Below are 15700 nucleotides of genomic sequence, written 5' to 3'. Positions count from 1 at the left end.
TATAATTGTCCAAAATAAAATTTTCCAAAGATAGCGGTGGAGGGAGGAGGGATATTCTTCTTGTCCGATTGCACTACTGTTGAGATTCAAGTCTTAATAGCCAATGCCATCCCAAGTAAGTCTTTTTGTGTGTGCGCGTCTTTTTTATTTTATTTTCTTTCCTTTCTTTCTTTCTTTAATTTTCTAGAATTTCCCAATAATAGAGTAGAACAACAACTTGGAAAGTAAATTCTTTTAGCAATATGCACCAATTCACCATCAGAAAATTGATAAGTCATGGCTTCAAGACAAAAAAGAAGCTATAGAATGGCACAGATTTTGATTAAGCCTTCAAACATCGCATATAAGCAGTATTATTCATTTATGCTTCTAATCAAGCTTCACAACCATGTAGTCAATATGTCTAAAAAAAAAGTGTTACATCATCACAAACTGAAAGTGTAGAGGGCTAAAGAGTCATTCTAACACTCTATTCATCTTTATTATCGGAGTTCAAAGCCTGAAGTGCAGCAAGGCAGAAGTCCCATTTAAGCCTTTTTCATTGAAGTACTTACAATAGTCTCTGACTGTGGTTTCCCTATACTTTGGAGGATTGTCTTCCGATAATAACTCCTTGATGGGGCCGTAAAGTTTTGGGTATGGCTGAAGATTTGTGCTAAAAAAGCTCGCCACAGATACTCTTGGACCTACCTGGTTTGCCAATACTCTATGTTCAACGCTTTTAAACCTGTCATTTGTTATGAGCTGAAAGCACCAGACGGTAAAATTTTGTAAATTAGCTACAACAATAAGATTCCTTCTTGATTTTGGAGATCAAAATTGAGAAATGTATAAGAAATTTATCCACACCAGCATCAAACCAAGGAAACAAAAACAAGCTTCATAGTTTTTCATATCATTAATACATAATTTCAAGTATTCCATTTATTTGGACATAAATGATCCTTCCAATGTGCAAGTAAATGGATTTGCTCTTGATCAAATGGGTATGTGTTAGAGTAACAGAAGCTATTCCATGTTGGAACATGGAAACAGTTTACTTTGGTGAGCTGAGAACATTGGTATTACACTGCTACACAATACTCTATGGCCAATGGCTTCAAATCTGCAGTCCCGTCCCTCTCACATTAGACCAACAGGTCATTAAGTATTTGTAATATGATTATACTATGCACTTCCATAAAACAATTTATTTTAGGAGTTGCAGCATTCCAAGATAACTAGTAGACAAATAGAAGAGTAAAACAAAAATGTATTGCTAAATCTATAAGTGTCGTTACCAAAATTGATAATAATTAATTGGATCCAACAATATTCTATTAACTACTTACTCTTGTCATTGTTATTCGATATTAGACTTTATCCTTAACTAACCACATCACTTGCAGGTTAATATTCCATCAGAAAAATAATGTGAAGACTTACTTGAAGAAGATCTCCAATGTTAACCACTAGAGCCCCTGGCAAAGGAGTGATATCGATCCACTTGTTCTGATGCAGAACTTGGAGGCCACCAATATGGTCTTGTAGAAGCACAGTGAGGAAGTCACTGTCAGCATGCTTGCTTGTGCCCAATGTTAAATCAGGTTGTGGACAAGCGGGATAGTAATGGCACAAAACTGCAAGTCCTTCAGCGCAATCAATGTCATTAAGGTGGTTTGGATTCAAACCAAGGGCCTCCGATAATAACTCGAAAAGTAAAATCCCCAATTTCATTACTTGCTTAGAGTACTCTGCAAGTATATCTCTGCAAGTAGTTATATAAATCATATAAGGTGATCATGATTCATAGGATACAAGTCATTCTCAATGTGAGTGAAAATATTTAGAATATAGATACGGGAAATAGGATACGGATTTCACAGAATGAGCCTTTAAGAGTACAAAGACTGCAAAGTTTACTCTTTGAAATCCCAAAAATAATTTTTTCTAACATTTTGTATTTCTGGTTAAGTGATTTGAAGAAGAATGTAAATGTATGAGTTGTATTAAGCAATAAGCATAATTCAATCTCACTTTAAAAATAATGCTCTCTAAACTCTCAAGGACGAGGCCAATGGGAAAGACACATCATCATTACTTTCTCCGCATGATCTATCCAATAATAATTTTATATCTAGAATGGGTGTTGTGCAACACCCATTAACAAGACCCTAATAGTATTTGTATAGAAGATAAAAACCACTATTATGATTACTAATTGTTAGAAATACTGAATGAATATATTGTATTTCTCAAGTAATAGAATATACAAGAGTGCATTTATATAGGAGGCAGATGTGTGTAGTACAAGTTGTTAGGGACTTATTTGATGTAATTGGCTAATCTTTTGACAAAACACATTTTATTTGTAATTGGGTAGATCTAGAATGGTTTAAGACTTCAAGAAACATATTGTTCAAGTCAAGTGTTAAAACCATGCAAATCTATCTAAGAAACAAGTTAAGAAGTGTTGTTTATTAAAACTCGACAGATGTCTCGACAGAAACCTATCTATCAATATTTAATGTTGAAACTCGACACAAGTTGTATCTGTCGAGAATTACGAAATCAGACTATTCAGATCTGATTACACGCATATCCTTGAGTATTTATGTAGGGTTTCTTTTCTCACAACCTTAGACATATATAAGGATTATTTTAAGAGCCGTCACAAGGGATGCAAGGGTACTGGAAACAGAATACACGCGTATTGTGACTGAAGACAAAAATTGCCCTAGTTCATCATTCTCTTTGTAGAAGCTACTGCGTCTTTGCGTCAAGGGTTTTGTGACCAAGGAGCCTCTTGATCTTCATGTTGATAAACTGAAGAACTTTGCAGCCAACATCTTCTTCAAGTTGGTGTGTTAGCCATGTACTGAGATCCGTGCATCATTGGTTAGTCACGTACTAAGATTCGTGCATTGAACAAAGAGATTTTCGCTACAATACAAGTCCAATTGGGTATTAGGGTAAGGGTTCAACTATAGGTTGGTATTAGGTACTAGGATTTCTTTTACTTGTAACCGCTTGCGATGGATAATAGTGGATTCTTAGGACTGGTGACCTTAAATTCACCCGGTGAGATTTTGCCTCAAAAGTTTCCCTCATTTGTAAACAAATCACCGTGTCAAATTTATTTTCCGCTGCATTTAGTTTAATTGGTGATTGGTTTATGTTACCACGCTATTGCATGTTAAATTAACTTAATTAATTAATTAATTTGCCAAAGGGGCCAATACATTTTTGGTCTATCACAAGTAAGAGTGTAGTATAAATAAGAGTGTAGTACAAATAAGAGTATAGTACAAGTATGTGTGTGGTACAAGTAAACAAGGTGGACCTAAAGCCCACAACCTATTACACGTTAACAGCCCCTTCAAACTCAAGATGGGTGTGAGACCAACTTGAGGTTGCCAACCAAAGCACGAAGACATCCCTTAGGATGTGACTTGATGAAGATATTTGCAAGTTGATCTTTAGAAGAACAGCTTGAAAGCACCATAGACAAGATGATAATGGATAAAATGAAAATCGACCTCGACGTGTTTATTCTGTTCATAAAAGACATCATTATGAGCAATATGAATGGCACTCTGGTTGTCACAATAAAAAGAAGTAGCAGAGGATGTGGACACACCTAAGTACTTAAGAAGTCGTTATAGCCAAAGGAGCTCAAATGTGGTATCAGTAAGGGCACGATATTCTGCATTAGTACTAGAGCGGGCCATAATGGTTTGTTTCTTACTTCGCCAAGAAATCAGAGAAGAACCAAGAACAAAGTAATAACCAATGGTGGACCTGCGATCAATGGGATCTCCTACCCAATCAGCATTAGAGAATGCATGGAGAACAAGAAGGGACTGAGCAGAGTAGAAAAGTCTATGGAAGAGAGTGCCCTTCAGGTATCAAAGAATGCGTAGAACATCAGCATAGTGAGTTTAACATGGAGAAGACAGATAGCGGCTCACCTGATGAACAACATAGGAAATGTCTGGACGAGTGACAGTGAGATAAACTAGGCTGCCAATCAATCGTCTATAAAGAGAGAGATTAGACAATGGTTTCCCCTCCCCCCCCCCCCTCTCCAAAAGAGTCAGATGCGCATTAAGTTCAACTAGAGTGTCAACAGTCTTGCTATCAATGAGTCTAGCTCAAGATAAAAGTTCAGAAGTATACTTGGCTTGAGCAATATAAAGACCATCAATGGAATGAGTGATTTCTAGACCCAAGAAGTAGCTGAGATTTCCAAGATCTTTCATCTCAAACTGCTAACTGAGAAAATCCTTGAGTTCTTGAATGCCACTGAGGTCATCACCAGTTATGATCATATCATCTACATATAGGAAAAGCAAAATGGTGTCTTTGTCGGTGCGACGAAGAAATAAGGGAGAATCATAATGACTGGAAATGTAACCCAAGTGAGAGACAGTAGAGCTAAACTTGACAAACCAAGCTCGTGGAGCTTGTTTAAGGCCATAAAGTGCACGTCAAATGTGACAAACCTTGTTCGGTTCAATAGAGAGACAAGAAGGAGGTTGCATATAAATTTCTTCACTTAAATTCTCATTAAGGAAGTCATTTTTTACATCCATCTGAAAAAGGTCTCAGTTACTAACAGAGGCAACAAGTAAAAAGGCTCGAGCAGATGAGATTCGAGCAACCAGAGTAAAGGTCTCTTCATAATCAATCTCATACTCTAGTGTTAAACCTTTTGCAACAAGACGAGTTTCATAACGCTCAATGGACCCATCAGAGTAAATGTTGATCTTATGAATCCACTTCCAACTAACCACAGATTTCATAAGGGGAAGAGTCACCAAATCCCAAGTATGATTTTTAGATAATGCATCAAATTCCTTTTTCATTGCAAACTGCCATAAAAGGTCTGTGGAGGCCTCATGATAGGTGTGTGGCTCGTGCAGTGTATCAAGGGTAGTATTCCAATGATAGTCAAGTAAATGTGTAGAAATGGATCTTACCCGAGTTGAGTGACGAGGTCGAATGTCTTGTGCAAGATCTTCAAGCAGAGCAGGAGCAGGGGACCCAAGCTCATGGTTAGGTGGCTCATCTTCGACCTGTTCATCTTCCACCTCTTCATTAGAGGGTGATCCAAGAGAGGCATCAAAATATTAGGTGGTTGGACAGAGAAGTCTATAGGAGGATCAGGAGTAACTATAGAAGGAATATGTGGCTCATCTAGAAAAAGATCCAAGACAGAGAAGGTAGATAGAGAGGCACGAAAGTGAAAGAGCTTAACAAAGGAGCGATGTTCCCAAAGACAACATTGCAAGAGATACGAAGACGATGAGAGACAGAATCATAACACCGATACCCCTTTTGAGTTTCACCATAGCCAAGAAAACAACAAAGTTTAAACCGAGGCTTAAGTTTGTTATGCTCATGTGGCTGAAGAAGAACAAAATAGGCAAAACGGAAGGAGCGAAGGTGGTGATAGTCTGTAAGTGACCCAAAAAGGGCTCATATGGAGTTCGATTTTGGATGACCGGACTGGAAATGTGATTAATAGCATGAGCAGCTTCGCCCCAAAAAGGAGCGAGAACTTTAGCAAAGAGAATAAGAGCACAAACAATGTCAAGAATATGACGAAGTTTTCGTTCGATTCTACCATTTTGCTGAAAGATACCTAAACAAATTAGTTGATGAATAGTGCCATAAGAATGCAAAACAGCTTGGAAAGCATATTGAGCATATTCCAGAACATTATCGGATTGAAAAATTTTGATACGTTTAGAAAATTAAGTTTCAACCATTTTTGCAAAATTGGAATATATTTGCAATAATTCAAAACGAAGTTTCATATGAAAAAATCCAGCTATAGTGGAAATAATCATCAACAAAATATCAAGATCCAACAATACTAGAGACAGAGGAAAACCCCCAGACATCAGAATGAATTAAGTCAAAGATATCAGTAAACATTGATTCACTAGTATTGAAAGGCAAAGTTAGTTATTTTCCTAACAGAAATGAAACGCAATCAAAAATTTTTGTGGACACTGAACCTAACAAACCTCTAGAAGCCAAGTGTTGTACCTGAGAGGAGGATGCGTGACCAAGTCAGGCATGCCAAAGTGCAAGGGAAGGAATAGAAGAAACTACAGCAGCTGCAACAGCAACAGAAACAAGAGCAACAGGTGGAAGACGAAGGTTGTCCACAGAAAACATATGCCCAACTCTAGGACCAATCCCAAGCTCTTGTCTCGTCCTTGGATCTTGCACAATACACCCAAAATAATCAAAGGTAATGCGGTAACCCAACCCAGCTAATTGCCCCACAGAAAATAAATTGTAGGAAAGGTTAGGAACATTAAAGACCTAGGAACCGAGAGGTTAGAGGTCGAGATAGAACCTATATTATGACCAAACATCGTGGAACCATTAGCTATGACAATGTTAAGAGGGTGTGGTGCAGGTTCAAGTTGAGAAAATAAAGATGAGTGAGGAGTCATGTGGTTGCAACAAGCAGAATCCATAAGCCAAGAGAAATGAGACTTACCAGATGAAACTGAGAGAGAAGAGAAACAAGATGCATAACCAATCATACGAATGGTATTAACGATGATGTTTTGAAAGTCAACTGTGGAAATGGTGATAGTGGATCCAAAAGACTTGGACTTTGCAGAGGCGAGAGACATTGGTTGAATACTCTCAGTGTTAGCAACAATAGTAGCAGCAGAAATGGAAACAGCTGATTTGTTGCGTTAATAACAAGTCTCAATATTATGGCCAAGACGTTTGCAAAAATTGAAAAAACGTTTGTTGGATTGTCGGCGATGATTGTTGCAATAAAAAGAAGGCACATCCTTATTCTTCATTTAGAAGCAAAATATGCAAAACTGAAATCTACGTGAAAAAACTAGGTAAGAAGCACCTGAATTGCAAAAAGTCAACTTTGGCAAAAAGTCAATGGTTAAACAGTAGAAAGTCAACAGTCAACCATCGGTCCAAGTCAACTGAAGATGACATCAGCAAGAGAACTAGCTAGGCTGATGTGGCAAATGATGTCAACAGGCGAGCAACTAGGGCTGACATGGCAAATGACGTCAGCGGATAGCCAGATGACGTTGGTCGAGTTTCCAGCAGTGCGTGAGGCGCGTCAAGCATGTGGAGGAACTCGCCGGAAGTTTGGCCAGTGCATGGGGGCGTGTGTGGCATCTGATGAAGATGATTTTTCTGGCGTTGAGTAGATCGGTTAACCATCTATACGAGGATATATCTTATGTCTTAAATGGAGGTCCAAAGGGACAGATATGATGAAGGCAGTGGTCTTGTTGGTGGAGAGTGAGCTTCTGGCAGCAGAGATTCAACTTGAGAACCTCTGACAGCAATGAAGCATTCAGGAGAGGGCACCAAAAAGGTTTACTGACTAGAGAAGATGAGGCAGCGGAAATACCAACAAAAACAAGATTACAAGATACAAGAAAGTTAGAGCAATGGCTCTAATACCATGTTAGAAATAATGAATAAATGTATTGTATTTTTCAAATAATAAAATATACAAGAGTGTCTTTATATAGAAGACAGATATGTGTAATACAAGTAAGAACGTAATACATGTGTGTGGTACAAGTAAACAAGGTAGACCTAAAGCCAACAACCTATTACACGTTAACACTAATTTCTTATTAGTATTACACATTAACACAACCTAGTCGTTCATGCACTTACTCATTTACAAAACTTTGATCTTTGAAGTGGCTAGAAGCCTAGAATATTGTTGTTCTTAACGTTATCTTTTGCTCAATAATGTTAATAAATATTTCAGTGATTATATATTGTAAATCACGTACCTGCACGAAGCTGGCAAGTCTTGTAGCTTTGGAGGATTAGGAGCCATCATACACAAAAAAGTATCCCTCCAATTGGTCGCTGCTCCACTGTACAGATCAAAGTTGCTGTTGTAAACCACCGGTCTCGTGTGGTCACGTGTATATAACTCTTTCTTAATCTCAGTATCTTGCTCGTAAAACCTACGCACTCCCTCCTTAATCTCCTCCAAAATACTCTCAGGGATCCCATGATTGACTACCTGAAAGAAGCCCCATATCTTTGATGCTTCACCAACTCTCTCAACAATCTCCTTGCGTTTAATTACATCTTTGTCGATGCCTTCGAGATCTATGACAGGAATACTGAACTGGGTGTCACCAGTAGTGACTGAGTTCTTGTCGAAGTTATCTGGTGGGTGATAGAATATACGAGGGATCTCAGTAACCCCAGCATCTACAAGTCCTTTAACACCGGCTTTTGTGTCATCAAAAGCCCTCAACTCACTTGCTCTATCATAGTCTGGCACTTCATCTCTGCTTGTAACAACCATTTTCCTATTTTCCTATTCTTTTTTCTGTTTTTTTTTTTTTTATACGTATTTTCCTATTCTATATGAGGTAGTCGTGGAAGTTATGCTCAAAACGAACCTTACCAATCTCAGCCAAAAAATAAATAAAACGAACCTAATCTATAATATATGGACAAAACGAACCTAATCTATAATATATGGCAAAACAAACCTTATATATATATATATATATATATATATATATATATATATATATATATATATATATATATTAATTAGAATATTGTTACATCAAATTTTTTTTAAACATATAATTGATTGTTTGATTTACATATACAAACACAATTACAATAAATGTTTTAATATGCAATTAATATTTTATATTAAGGGGAAAATACAATAAAATAATAATAATAAATAAAATAAATTATATTTTGTTAAACTTTCATGTACATTGTACAGGATATAATTGATTGTTTGGCTTACATATACAAACACAATTAAAATAAATGTTTTAATATGCAATTAATAATTTTATATTAAGGGGAAAATACAATAAAATAATAATAATAAATAAAATAAATTATATTTTGTTAAACTTTCATGTACATTGTACAGGTTACCGATTAGTGTGATACAAATTCATAGGGAAGCAATATGTGAGTATAAATCACAGAAGATCTTCTATATATATATAGAAAAATGCAAAATACCCCTGAACTTTGGGTTAGTGGTTGTAAGGACACAATTCAAATTCTCAACCTACGACTGGAAGGAAATGGGCTTGAAAAGCCTTTTTTACAATAAATTTGTAGAGGATGGGTTTGTAATCTAGATTTCGAGGATGGTTTAGATAACAATGAAAAGAACGGGTTTTGGGCCCAATGGCACGAAATAAAGAGTTATTTGCAAAAGTAAGACTGAAAGTTCCTCCTCGGACACAATCCAAGGATAGTTTATAATAGTATTTCCTAAGGTTGGATACAATTATTGATTATCATATACTATTGGCCCTTTTTCTTACTGAAAAAGCCTCCCCCCTCTTCGTAGGTCTTCCCATTTATTTATACTTCCTCTTCTTCTCTTCATCATCTTCCACCTCATGGTTGCAATGCTGGTTTAGGATACTTGTCCCATCAATTTTTCCCTAAAGTCCGCTGGGATCAGGGACCAAGTTCCAAACCTCATGCTCAGGTCTCATCTTTCCATCTATGCAGTCAGTATATCAATTACAGAGCTTTTAATGTATGGGCGGTGGTAGCAACTTTACCTTAAATATTCCACCGCTCTTTCTATTGTCCTCCACGTGTACTGTGTATTCCCGTAGTCATAGGATTCTTTATAACATAGCCCGGGGACACTAAACCTCTCTTCCCATGTCCTCGGCTTAACAATCCGAGGACAAATCTACTCCTCGGACGTAATTGGTCATTCGTTTATCACATCTTTACTTGGCATTTCTTTATGAGATACATTCAGATACTCCAAGATCATTTTGATGTCTTCGGATTTGGGTTTCTAGCCCAAAAGACTTCGTTGGGCCATCATTGGTAAATTACTGGGCCCAATGCCCCTACAGTGGTCATTACACTTCCTAAACTTTTATTTTAGCTAATTTGCTCCTTAAACTTTACTTATGTGCCAAATTAGTATTCTAGTTAGTCTTCTGTTAAATTGAGTAAGCAGTGCCTGTCATATGAAAACACATTAAAGGGAGGAAAAAAAAACACTTATATTTTGAAAGTTGAAACCAAGAGATGAGTAAGACAAGGGTTCTCTGAGAGAGGTCTCTCTCAATTGTTGTCTCTCCTATCGCTAATCACTTCATCCTACGTCTGATCTCACTGTTTGTGATCCCAAATACTGTAATGGGTTTTTTACAATTTTGAATTTTGTTGATTCGGTTCCTGAATTTGAATTATGAAGTGTGTGGGTTTCAAAACTTTGAATCTGATGTGTCGTTGTGGAATTTAAGTTCTACTTTGTCTCGACAGGGGTGACATATTCCAGTGGTGACATGGTTGTTATTTTACAGGATGTTTTATCCAAGAACTTACAATTCAATAATGGAGCCTATACAGATTTACCACCCTCCATTAAATTTATCCTCGATAACCTTCACTCAGCCTTCCCATAAAAAACAATGGCCTTTTCCAAAGAACCCTTAAAGCTCTAGAAATCCACTTAGTCAACCTTGAGGCAAGAAATGAAGCCATTACTAGTCAACTCTCTGGCAAAGAGGAAATTCATTCAATGGATAAAAGGACTATTATGGGCACTAATTATGCTAGGCTTAGTCTTAAGACTCAAGCTACTCTAAGAGGTGCTATTACCAACTTGCCTCTTGAAATACAAACCAGTATTTTAGGAAGCAAGGCTATGTTTAAATCACTTGACCAGTGGTTTGAGCATTTTAAAGCTTTGATCACCACTACTTATCCAGACACTGCTAACTCAAATGATACAGATGACATCCTTGTCTAGGATACATGGGAAAAATACTTTGGGAGAAGTCTCAGAGTTTATGAGGGAAAAAATCCATTTCCTGGCCTTCTCATCAATTATGAAGATGGTTCGGATGTTCGGATGAAGCGGATAGGGATCCTAGCTAGCTTTCCCGAATGTTTGAATATGGTTTTATCAGATTTATCAAACTAACATACCATAATCAGATCAGCCGGTTCCCCTAAATCATCCAACAGGTTGTTACAAAGATTAAAAGTCCTTTTGTTTCTATCAGATGCTAGAGCACAATCCCACAATGGGACAAAAACAATTGGATGACAGTTTAACCTGCACACCACCTTGTGCTCATCAATGGGTACTCGCACCAAGGACCTTGGTATGAAGGAGACTCCCATTTCTCCTATAGAGAGCCCTATGCTCTTTCGGTGGAAAATAAAATGTAACTTACTTACAACTATGATCGGCCAACTTGGCTCTAATACCAAAAGGGGGGGTAAGTTACAAGTAAAGGCCGACTGAGGCCATACAATTACAAAGGTAAAGGCCGACTAAGGCCATCCAATTACAAAGGTAAACGCCGACCGGGGTCATACAAGTGTAAACTGGGGTTACCATCTGATTACAAGACTAAGGGTTGTAATGAGAAGGGAGGATGTTTTTGCTAAAACTGGAGCTAAAAACTAGACCTACTTTAGAATGGAGTCTTGGCTGCCTTATATAGCTGGAGGGAGCCTTGGATTCTTTAGAAGATTGCTGGAATTCCAGAAGGTGAAATACTTTCACTTAGGGGTGAAAACCTTTTCTACCGAAAGCAAACAGTGCTTCTAGAATATAGTGCTGAGTACTATTCATAAATAGTAGCCATTACTGTTCCTGAATAGTGACTTGTCTTTCATCCTTATACGGCTTCTTTTGTTCAGAACTGTTCATCAATCAGTGACTAGTGCTGTAAATGAATAGTGACTTATCTGGAATATTAATTGTTCACCAACAGTGACTGGTGTTGTAGATGAATAGTAGTATGTCTGGAATTGTTCTGAATAGTGCCTGGTGCTACCCAGAATTAATCGCTATCCAAAATGTAACCATCATAGGGATCTTGGGAGTCCTGTAATGGTTCAAAAGGATACGATTGACTGAGGCTGTTGAAGAGGCAGGAGAAACCTTTTCTTCTGACTCTAGTTGCTTTGACCTAAGAAGCAATTGCTGGGCAAGATCTTTTAATTCTTTGCTAGATTTTTCGACAACCTGGATGGAGTCTAGGCTAGACTGAGATCTTGTTCTGTGAGTAATAGGTCTCTGGACTGGAGGAGGAAAGTCCTTATGGAGCCGACTGATAACCTGATCAATCTTAAGAGCTTCCTTCCTATTCTTCTGAATACTTAATCTAGGGAGGGGGCATCAGATGGATACCCATCATAGGGATCCCATAGGGGATCGTAATTGTCTTCATGCTCGTGGTAAAGAGAATATTGGTTACAGAAACCACAGTATATTAATGGTTCATAGTCTGGATCCATTCCATGAGTAATGAACCTTCTGGGATTGCTATTACCAATTTTCTGGAGGTTGGCGGAGGATGTATATGGCAAGGTGGTAAACACTGAAATTCTGCCTGTGTTTCCTATGAAATGATAGTCACTCCATAATTCCCTTGTGATGTCTAGAATTTCATTGTTGAAGTAGTTTCTCCAACAGTCCGCAAGAGCATAGGGCTCTCTATAGGATAAATGGGAGTCTCCTTCATACCAGGGTCCTTGGTGCGAGTACCCATTGATGAGCACAAGGTGGTGTGTAGGTTGAACTGTCATCCAATTGTTTCCATCCCACTGTGGGATTGTGCTCCAGCATCTAATAGAAACAAAAGGACTCTTAATCTTTACAACAACCTGTTGGATGATTTGGGGGAACTGGCTAATCTGATTATGGTCTGTTAGTTTGATAAATCTGATAAAACCATATTCAAACATTCGGGAAAGCCAGCTAGGATCCCTGTCCACTTCATCCGAACCATCTTCATAATTGATGAGAAGGCCAGGAAATGGATGTTTTCCCCCATAAACTCTAAGACTGCTCCCAAAGTATTTTTCCCATGTATCCTGGACAAAGATGTCATCTGTATCATTTGAGTTAGTAGGGTCTGGATAAGTAGTGGTGATCAAAATTTTAAAATGCTCAAACCACTGGTCAAGTGATTTAAACATAGCCTTACTTCCTAAAATACTAGTTTGTATTTCAAAAGGCAAGTTGGCAATAGCACCTCTTAGAGTAGCTTGAGTCTTAAGACTAAGCCTAGCATAATCAGTGCCCATAATAATCCTTTTATCCATTGAATGGATTTCCTGTTTGCCAAAGAGTTGACTAGTGATGGCTTCATTTCTTGCCTCAAGGTTGACTAGGTGGATTTCTAGAGCTTTGAGGGTTCTTTGGAAAAGGCCATTGTTTTTTATGGTGAAGGCTGAATGAAGTTTATCGAGGATAATTTTAATGGAGGGTGGTAAATCTGTATAGGCTCCATTATTGAATTGTAAGTTCTTGGATAAAACATCCTGTAAAATAACAACCATGTCACCACTGGAATATGTCACCCCTGTCGAGACAAATTCCTGAAGGGATGTTGATCCTCTTTGGTTTTCCTTAGAGGATACGCCTTCATGCGTTACAAAAGATTATCTTGCTGGTAATCTTTGTCTTAAGGATAGCCCTTTGCCAGTGCTTTCCCCTTGTTCCTCTTCTCTATTGAATAAGTCATTTTCCACCTACTAGTGGTATTAAAAATTATTTGCTCCCTATCTTGCCAAGAGATATTTGGACAAGCTAAGTTTTTAAAATAACTGTTTATAAAACTCTTATTGTCATTGACAAAGGATGTTGAGAAGCAAATACTTTTATGATTGATGCATGATGATATTTGGGACAGAAAGGGGCCAAAGGGATCATCAACTATTGAGGAAATGGTAAGGCCAGAAATGCAAGGTTCTTTGCCTGATTGGCACTATGGGGTGTAATAGGTGGAACGGTATTGGTACTTATAGTACTAAGAGTCTTGGAGACAGAAACTTCCTGGAGGCTGCTGATGTCTCTAGGTTCAGGACTCCTAAGAAACTCAAACTTGACTGACTGGCCAAATGGATGGGCAATGAGACCTTCATTATCCACTGTGAAAGGGTATAGCAAATAGAGAAAAGGGTTTCCTAAGATGACCCTATTTGTCATGTTCTTTACAAGGATAAATGTGGTTTTGAAACATATGTTGTCCTGGCAAACATAGGCTTTTGGGATTTTGAATTCAATCTGCATCCTTCCACCACTTGCTGATGTCAATCTTTCCTTGGTCTTTTTGAAATATTTGGAGGGAATGATTCCTTCTTGAATGCAGTTGAAATCAACACCTGAATCTATTAAAGTTATGACCTCAAATTCAAAATCTTTGTTGATGACAATCTTGACATTGGAATGCCATTTCAGGAAGTTTATCATACTGATAGTATCTAAGAACTTCTCACTGGATGGTTCTTGTACCATGTCTGCTGTAGGGTTAACAGTTTCATCTACTTCATCAAAAGGATTCTGAAATGAGGGACCTTCCTCATTGCCTTGATGAGAAGTATTATCCAAATGTTTTACTCTTTGATCAAGGAAATTGTGATCAACCCTGAGAATGGTTAGTTCTTGCTTAAGGGTTCTAATCTCATATTTTGTTTCCTTGGCTTCCTTTTGAAGGTCGTTGACCGTAACTTCCTTCTTGGACTTGGTGAACCTATTGTAGATCTTCTCTAGATCTACTTTGGGTTCCTGGATTCTTAGTTCAAGTTTACTGGTTTCCCGTACTAAGGTTTCATGGAATTTGGTAAGCTTTTGAGCTTTGATGACTGGGTCTTCGATCTGTTCTATGAGATCTAGGATAAGCTCTTCTTGCTTACTAAGAACATTGATAGTCTTGTTCCTACAACAACTATCTTTGTATGGTATGGGTGCATCCGAGCCACTAGAGGTACTAAAGAAGTCTCCAGAGGGTTCAGAGGATGACTAGTACAACTGGTGGATCTCTTGGTCACTAGAACTACTGGAAGACTCACTTTCCAAGTGGTCAAGTTCTAATAGCTTAAAGATCTCTTCTTTACTGGTTTGGTCACTGACAAGGGTGTTGATAAGGGATTTGGCCTTTGATCGACACTCTTTTCAGAAATGACCTCTTTTTCCACAATTGAAGCATTTTCCTGATACTTTAGGAATGGGTTTTCCTATAGATTTGGATTTTCCTTTCTTATAGAAATCATCGTGATTGTACTTCTGTTTTCTATAATACTTGGACTTTGTTTTCTTCCTATGGAACTCCTCAAAGGATTCCTTTCCTCTGTATTTGGATTTCCTTTTGGAAGGGTTTACTGAGGGTAAGTCATACTGTGTACAGAAGTTCCCTACTTCGTACTTGGCTTTGTTATTGTTGGCTTGGCTTTGGATTTTCAAATCTCTACACATCTTCATTCCTTCACTTCAAATAGTGCTAGAGATACCTTCATAGGTTAAGTTATCATAATCTATGACACCTAAGGGGCTGCAAAGGGTTTCTTTGACTTTCTGGCCAAAGAGTGTGGGTAAGCCATTGATAAACTTCTCCTTCCAAAATGGAGAGTTACAATCGCTTCCGTGCATGACTCAGGTAGTAAAGACATCTTCATACCACCTGTAGTCACCTAAGGTTTTACATCTAAGTTTACTCAACTATTCGTAAATCCTAGATGTGATGTTGCTAGGTTTTCCTACGAAGTGTTTCATGATAGTATAGATCAAGGTATTGACTCCGTCAGGAATTCCTCTTCCTATGTGCTCGTCAAAGATGGGGGTTCCTTCCTTATCTTTTTAGATTGCATTCTTGATGTCTTCCTTAGACTCTGTTAGGCAGTTGTTCCACCATTGCAGAAGTTTTCT

At 37.9% G+C, this 15700-nt stretch overlaps 1 protein-coding gene across 1 annotated transcript; it reads right to left on the bottom strand.

Moving 5' to 3' along the window:
* Positions 1-300: 300 nt before the first annotated feature.
* Positions 301-8416, bottom strand: LOC142623590 (1-aminocyclopropane-1-carboxylate oxidase homolog 1-like). Its single transcript, XM_075797029.1, has 3 exons — positions 7794-8416; positions 1426-1747; positions 301-744 (listed from the first exon to the last, which is right to left on the bottom strand). The coding sequence occupies exons 1-3, from the start codon at positions 8321-8323 to the stop codon at positions 493-495; spliced, it is 1104 nt and encodes a 367-aa protein (XP_075653144.1). The 5' UTR covers positions 8324-8416; the 3' UTR covers positions 301-492.
* Between the last annotated feature and the right edge of the window lie 7284 nt (positions 8417-15700).

This window comes from Castanea sativa, chromosome 2 (assembly GCF_040712315.1).
Source record: "Castanea sativa cultivar Marrone di Chiusa Pesio chromosome 2, ASM4071231v1".
In the NCBI taxonomy this organism is placed as follows: Eukaryota; Viridiplantae; Streptophyta; class Magnoliopsida; order Fagales; family Fagaceae; genus Castanea; species Castanea sativa.
This window is presented reverse-complemented; position numbering and strand designations above follow the sequence as displayed.